The sequence below is a fragment of the Mya arenaria genome, chromosome 12 (assembly GCF_026914265.1).
Source record: "Mya arenaria isolate MELC-2E11 chromosome 12, ASM2691426v1".
Classification (NCBI taxonomy): domain Eukaryota; kingdom Metazoa; phylum Mollusca; class Bivalvia; order Myida; family Myidae; genus Mya; species Mya arenaria.
The window spans coordinates 52,393,555-52,400,538 of NC_069133.1; the positions used below are offsets into that span (position 1 = coordinate 52,393,555).

The window sequence follows — 6,984 nt, forward strand, 5'->3', positions numbered from 1 at the left end:
TGATATAAAAGTGATAAAGATGTTTATAAGAGGTGACATCTAGCATGGGTTATTGGAAATGTTAAATTACTCAGAGGCGAAATTGCCCACACAGATGGACACACTTGTGGGAGCATTGGCTGAGGGTGGTAGAAATTTCCTGGCTATTCAAAATTTGGTTGGGGTGCCTAGCTATGCTAAAATAGATCCTTCAATCAATAGTGATGTAGGGGACACAAATTTATGTGCATTGCCTTCGGATTTCAGAGGAAGATTTCCTGAAAAGCCTGCACAATGAAGCCAAAACCAGGGTACAAGATGGTGTTGCTAGCTACAGTAAGTCCAGCTTTTCAAGTATGATAAATTTTACTGGTATTTTTCAAATAGATTGACTGTTATGTTAAAATGTATCTCGAATGAAAAACTTATATTGTCAGTTGTTGAAAATAAACTTTGGTGAAATTTGTAGCAAATTACTATTGGCACTGGTGAATATTATAGAAATGTTAACAGATTACAAGTAACAGCTAGACTGAATTGACACAGTATCACAAGTAACAGCTAGACTTTATTGACGCAGTATCTCAGGTAAAGCTAGACTGAATTGACACAGTATCACAAGTAACAACTAGGCTGAATTGACACAGTATCACAAGTTATAGCTAGACTGAATTGATACAGTATTAATACAGTATCACAGGTAACAGCTAGACTGAATTGACACAGTATCTCAGGTACAGCTAGACTGAATTGACACTGTATCACAAGTAACAGCTAGACTGAATTGACACAGTATCACAAGTAACAACTAGGCTGAATGACACAGTATCACAAGTTATAGCTAGACTGAATTGACACAGTATTAATACAGTATCACAAGTAACAGCTAGACTGAATTGACACAGTATTAATACAGTATCACAAGTAACAGCTAGACTGAATTGACACAGTATTAATACAGTATCACAAGTAACAGCTAGACTGAATTGACACAGTATTAATACAGTATCACAAGTAACAGCTAGACTGAATTGACACAGTATTAATACAGTATCACAAGTAACAGCTAGACTGAATTGACACAGTATTAATACAGTATCACAAGTAACAGCTAGACTGAATTGACACAGTATCACAAATAACAACTAGGCTGAATTGAAATCACACATCAGAGGCTGTGATGGAAAGACATACCGGTACTGCCTTTATTTTACATGCTTGTTCATGTAGTGAGGTTTAATAGCCCTTCAGAATTCAATATGTTTTTCCAACTTTCCAAATCAAACTTGTCATATTTTATTTCTAGGTGAGAGTGCAGGCTTGAGTACTCTCAAGACTTCAGTGAAGGCATTTAAGTCGCTCCAAGTTTTGTCTGTTTTTTCTGCGGGCAATGTCAGCGTTATATCCATGTCAGACAACGAAGAGGCTGCAGACATTCTGGCGGAGTATATGCACATACTGCAGGCACTTAGATAGACGAGTGGGGTACAAGGTTCAGTATTAAGTGAACTTTGTAAAGTGAAACAGTGTTCAAAACAATAGGCCAGAGAGTTATCGATCTTATATTGGACTTGGGGGTTAAAACTAAATAAGTAGGTACTTTGATAGTCTGAAAATGTGCAAATATTTATAGTAAACAGCCGACTTTTGAGTATAGCAACATTCTGCCTGCAGCAGGTAATGGTGTTAAGAACTTGGGGATAGACATTGAAAAACTTGTTTGTTATGTAGATTACAAAATTTAATAACTCATATGTTCGTTATGTATATTACATGGTGTGTTTGCGTTGTGCTATTGGTTTATTAACAAGGTTTAGTTACTTAATTAGATTTTTAAATCTTCAACTACCAGGGTATGTGCCAATTATAGAGCTATATTAGGGGGTCATCATTATAATGAGTTAATTTTCTCTGAAATGATTGATTTTCTTCAACTATAGAATAAAATTATAGTTTGACCTTGTGATTGTTTAAAGGATATTTTATTTAATAAGCAAACAATCCGATAGATTATAACATATATAACTTTTGAGAAGCTTGCACTGCCTTTATGTAAGAAGTAGCATTGAATTATGGGTAATTTTTGTGTCGCCTGAAAAGACGACATATAGGGGTTACTTTTGTTGGCGGCATCGGCGTCCGCGTCCCATTTTCGCTTGTCCGGGGTATATCTCCTTAACTATTAGTGATATCAACTTGAAACTTCATATGTAGATAGATCTAATTGAGGGCAAGTGCAGTGCACAAGAACTGTTACTCTTGCTTCCATATTTTTAGAATTATTGCCCTTTGTTATTTTTCATGCTTAAAGTTTTGTCCGGGGCATATCTTGTAGAATATAAGAGTTATCAACTTGAAACTTCATATGTAGAAAGATCTCATGGAGGGCAAGTGCAGTGCACAATAACAGTAACTCTTGCTTTCTTAGTTTTAAAAGTATTGCCCTTTGTTAATTTTCATGCTTAAAGTTTTGTCTGGGGCATATCTTGAAGAATATAAGAGGTATCAACTTGAAACTTCATAGCTAGATAGATATCATTGAGGGCAAGTGCAGTGCACAATAACAGTAACTCTTGCTTTCTTAGTTTTAAAGTTATTGCCCTTTGTTTATTTTCATGCTTAAAGTTTTGTCAGGGGCATATCTTGAAGAATATAAGAGGTATCAACTTGAAACTTCATAGCTAGATATATCTCATTGAGGGCAAGTGCAGTGCACAATAACAGTAACTCTTGCTTTCTTAGTTTTAAAGTTATTGCCCTTTGTTAATTTTCATGCTTAAAGGTGTGTCCCGGGCATATCTTGAAGAATATAAGAGGTATCAACTTGAAACTTCATAGCTAGATAGTTCTCATTGAGGGCAAGGGCAAGTGCAGTGCCAAAGAACCGTTACTCTTGCTGCCATATTTTTAGAGTTATTGCCCTTTGTTAATTTTCTTGCTTAGGTTTTGTCCGTGGCATATCTCGTAAAATATAGGAGGTTTCAACCTGAAACTTATTCTGTAGGTATATCTGATTGAGGGTTCAAATGCCACCTACACTTGAAAGTTAAATGGCAACATCATTGTCTATAAATGAATAAAATGCCAATCTAACAGCTATAATATTGACAGTAAATAATTCGTCAGGCGACATATCCGACTCGCGGAGTTCTAGTTCATAAATAGGTTATTGTTTGTGATTGAAAACATTTTGAATGTTTTGTAGTCCTATTTGGTGTTCATTTGAATGCCATTATTATTATTTGTTTGTAATTTTCAATGATTATTATGCCCCCCTTCGAAGCCCCCCTTCGAAGAAGAGGGGTATATTGCTTTGCACAGGCATGTCGGTATGTCGGTCGGTCGGTCGGTAGACCAAAGCTTGTCCGAGTGATAACTCAACAATTCCTGGACGTATGGGCATCAAACTTCACATGTAGGTTGGGCCTGACCAGTAGATGACCCCTATTGTTTTTGGGGCTAATCGGGTCAAAGGTCAAGTTCACAGTGACCTTGAATGGTAAAAGGTTGTCCGAGTGATAACTCAACAATGCCGGCACCCATGGCCCTCATAATTGAATTGGAGGTTGGGCCTGACCAGGAGATGACCCCTATTGTTTTTGGGGGTCATCGGGCCAAAGGTCAAGGTCACAGTGACCTTGAATGGTAAAAGGTTGTCCGAGTGATAATTCGACAATGCCTGCACCCATGGCCCTCATAATTGAATTGGAGGTTGGGCCTGACCAGTAGAACACCCCTATTGTTTTTGGGGGTCATCGGGCCAAAGTTCAAGGTCACAGTCACCTTGAATGGTTAAAGGTTTTCCTTGTGATAACTTGACAATGCCTGCACCCATGGCCTTCAAACTTGACTTGGAATTGGGCCTGACCAGTACATGACCCCTTTTGTTTTTGGGGGTCATCTGGCCAAAGGTCAAGGTCACAGTCACCTTGAATGGTAAAAGGTTGTCCGAGTGATAACTCGACAATGCCTGCACCCATGGCCCTCAAACTTGACTTGGAGAATTGGCCTGACCAGGAGATGACCCCTATGGTTTTTGGGGGTCATCTGGCCAAAGGTCAAGTTCACAGTGACCTGGAATGGCAAAAGGTTGTCTGAGTGATAACTCGACAATGCCTGCACCCATGGCCCTCAAACTTGACATTGAGGTTGGGCCTGGCCAGAAGATGGTCCCTATTGATTTTAGGGGTCATTGGGCTAAAGGTCAAGGTCACAGTGACTTGGAATGGTAAAAGGTTATCCGAGTGATAACTCGACAATGCCTGCACCCATGGCCCTCAAGCTTGACTTGGAGGTTGGGCCTGGCCAGAAGATGGTCCCTATTGATTTTAGGGGTCATTGGGCCAAAGGTCAAGGTCACAGTGACCTTGAATGATAAAAGGTTGTCCGAGTGATAACTCAACAATGCCTGCACCCATGGCCCTCAAACTTGACATTGAGGTTGGGCCTGACCAATAGATGACCCCTATTGATTTTAGGGGTCAAAGGTCAAGGTCACAGTGACCTTGAAAGCGACCTTTACAATTCCTGGACCTATGGTCATCAAACTTGACATGAAGGTTGGGCCTGCCCAGTAGATGACCCCTATAGACTTTGGGGGTCATCAGGCCAAGGTCAAAGTCACAGTAACCTTTAACGCAAAAAAGTTAACAAATCTTCTCCCACTGATATCTCAACAATGCCTGAACCTATGATCATTAAACTTGACATGGATGTTAAGCCTGACCAGTAGATCACCCTTATTGATTTTAGGATTCATAGAGCCAAAGGTCAAGGTCACAGTGATCTTGAATGGTAAAAGGTTGTCAGGGTGATAACTCAACAATGCCTGAACCCATGGCCTTCAAACTTGACTTGGAGTTGCATCTGACTTGTAGATGACCCCTTATGATTTAAGGGGTCATTGGGTCAAAGGTCAAGGTCACAGTGACCTTGAAAGAAAAAAACTTGTCCGAGTGATAACTTGACAATGCCTGCACCCATGGCCCTCGAACTTGATATTTAGGTTTCTGGTGACCAGCTGATGACTCTCTATTTTGAGTTCATAGAGTCAAAGGTCATGGTCATAACACACTCTATCCTCACACTTTAATGGTCATAATCTGAAAACTGCCTTAATGGCAACAAATCAGCTGTCATTTCGGTCCATGCATATTTCATTCAATTGTCCATATAATCCTGACAACATGGCGCTCAGGGGGGGCATAATGTTTGACAAACATCTCTTGTTGTGCTTGATCTCGCTGATAACTAGTGTTTGTTGTTACTCATTTAAATGTTATTGTCATGATCATGGATGTTATTTGTTATTGAAATAAAACTGTATTGATAAACTTTTGAAGTTTTGTTGTACTCCTTATACACTCATCTTGACAGGCCATATTACAGGATCATGCCTTAAAGGGACTAGACACCAGATGATACCATTGCAAGAAAAACAGAAAATTGTCAAAACTTGATACCACTGTATCAGTCAAGGTCAACCTAGGGGTGTCTATTAGGGTTAGGAGTGTATATGGCTGTTTCCCATTGTAAAACCAAATGCACATTTTAGGTGCTATTTTTAGCGCGACTATTTGAAGAATAAGGAGAGCTATACTACTCACCCAAGTGTCGGCGTCACACCTTGGTTAAGGTTTTGCATGTAAGCACTCATAGGTTAATATCTCAGCAAATAGCTGATGTATTGTTTTGAGGCTATACATCATGTTACACTACTCAACCATTGAACTTAATTGTATAACCAAGTTAGATAGTTCTTTTTTGCATGTAATGCTAATAATGGCCCTTTATTATTGAATTTGGAAATTCTGGTTGAGGTTTTGCATGTAACCATATTTAAGTCAATATCTCAGCAAATACAAAATGTACTGCATTGAAACTTAAGGCATGTGTTCCGAACTATCCAACATACTTAATTAATCAAGTGAGATAACTCTATCATGCATATTTATAATGCAAATAATTGCCCGTTATTATTCAACATAGAAATTCTGATTAAGGTTTTGCATGTAAGCACCCATAGGTAAATATCTCAGCAACTACTTGATGTATTGCATTGAGACTGTTTACAATGGTTTTCAACCACCCAACCTACTTGAAAAATCAAGTTAGATTACTGTGTTTTGCCAATGATGGCCCTTAATTATTCAACTTAGAAATTCTGGTTACGGTTTTGCATGTTACCACACTTCAATGTCATGGTGTCATTGACATGAAAATCCGTTTCCGATCGATAGCTCAGGGACCACAAACTTTAACGGTTGGTCATGACCAGCAGACGTACCCTATTGATTTTGCAGTCTGTGGGTCAAATGTCAAGGTTGTGCTGTGCTGAAAATTTGTTTCCATCAATAACTGAATAATGCTTGGGCCAAGGGCCCTCATTCCTTGTAGGAAGGTTGGCCATGGCCAGTAAATAAAGTCTATTCATTTTTTAGGTCAGAGGGTTTATTTCAAGGTCATGGTGACATTGAACTGAAAATCTGTTTCATTAACTGAAGATTACAAGGGCCTACGGACCTCAAAAATAGTAGAAAGATTGGTCATGACCAGTGGATTTTTCTTTTAGGTCAGTGGATCAAAGGTCAAGGTCATGGTGACCTTGAGCTGAAAATCTGTTTCTGATTAAAATGGAAGAACCCAGGGTAGCTGAAAATAAGTAGACAGGTTGGTCATGATTAGTATATGAACCATATTGCTTCTTAGATCAGTGGGTCAATGTTCAAGGCTGTGGTGACTTTCAGCTAAAAAAGTTTCCGATCAATTACTGTCTTTGGTATATTGAAAGTTATTGCCCTTTGTTCATTTTATATTTGATTTTGTCAGTACCATATATAAATCCAAAAGTCCGTAAGGTATGGACTACACAGATTGATCTTATTGAGGAGGAGTGCAGTGAACAAGAACCATAACTCTAGTTTCAGTATTTTAACAATTATTGCCTTTTGTTATTTTTTATTCCTTTTATTGTCTTTAGCAAATACATCTGACTTTCCCTGCTTT

At 38.7% G+C, this 6,984-nt stretch overlaps 1 protein-coding gene across 2 annotated transcripts in view; it reads left to right on the forward strand.

Moving 5' to 3' along the window:
- Positions 1 to 5,312, forward strand: part of LOC128211330 (glycerol-3-phosphate acyltransferase 1, mitochondrial-like) — a 58,685-nt gene extending 53,373 nt beyond the window's left edge. For both annotated transcript variants that reach the window (XM_052916004.1, XM_052916005.1), the window contains exons 22-23: positions 247 to 315; positions 1,286 to 5,312. In XM_052916004.1, coding sequence (XP_052771964.1) covers positions 247 to 315; positions 1,286 to 1,455 — 239 coding nt within the window. In that variant the 3' untranslated portion in view covers positions 1,456 to 5,312. The remainder of the gene's footprint in view (positions 1 to 246; positions 316 to 1,285) is intronic.
- Positions 5,313 to 6,984: the final 1,672 nt, after the last annotated feature.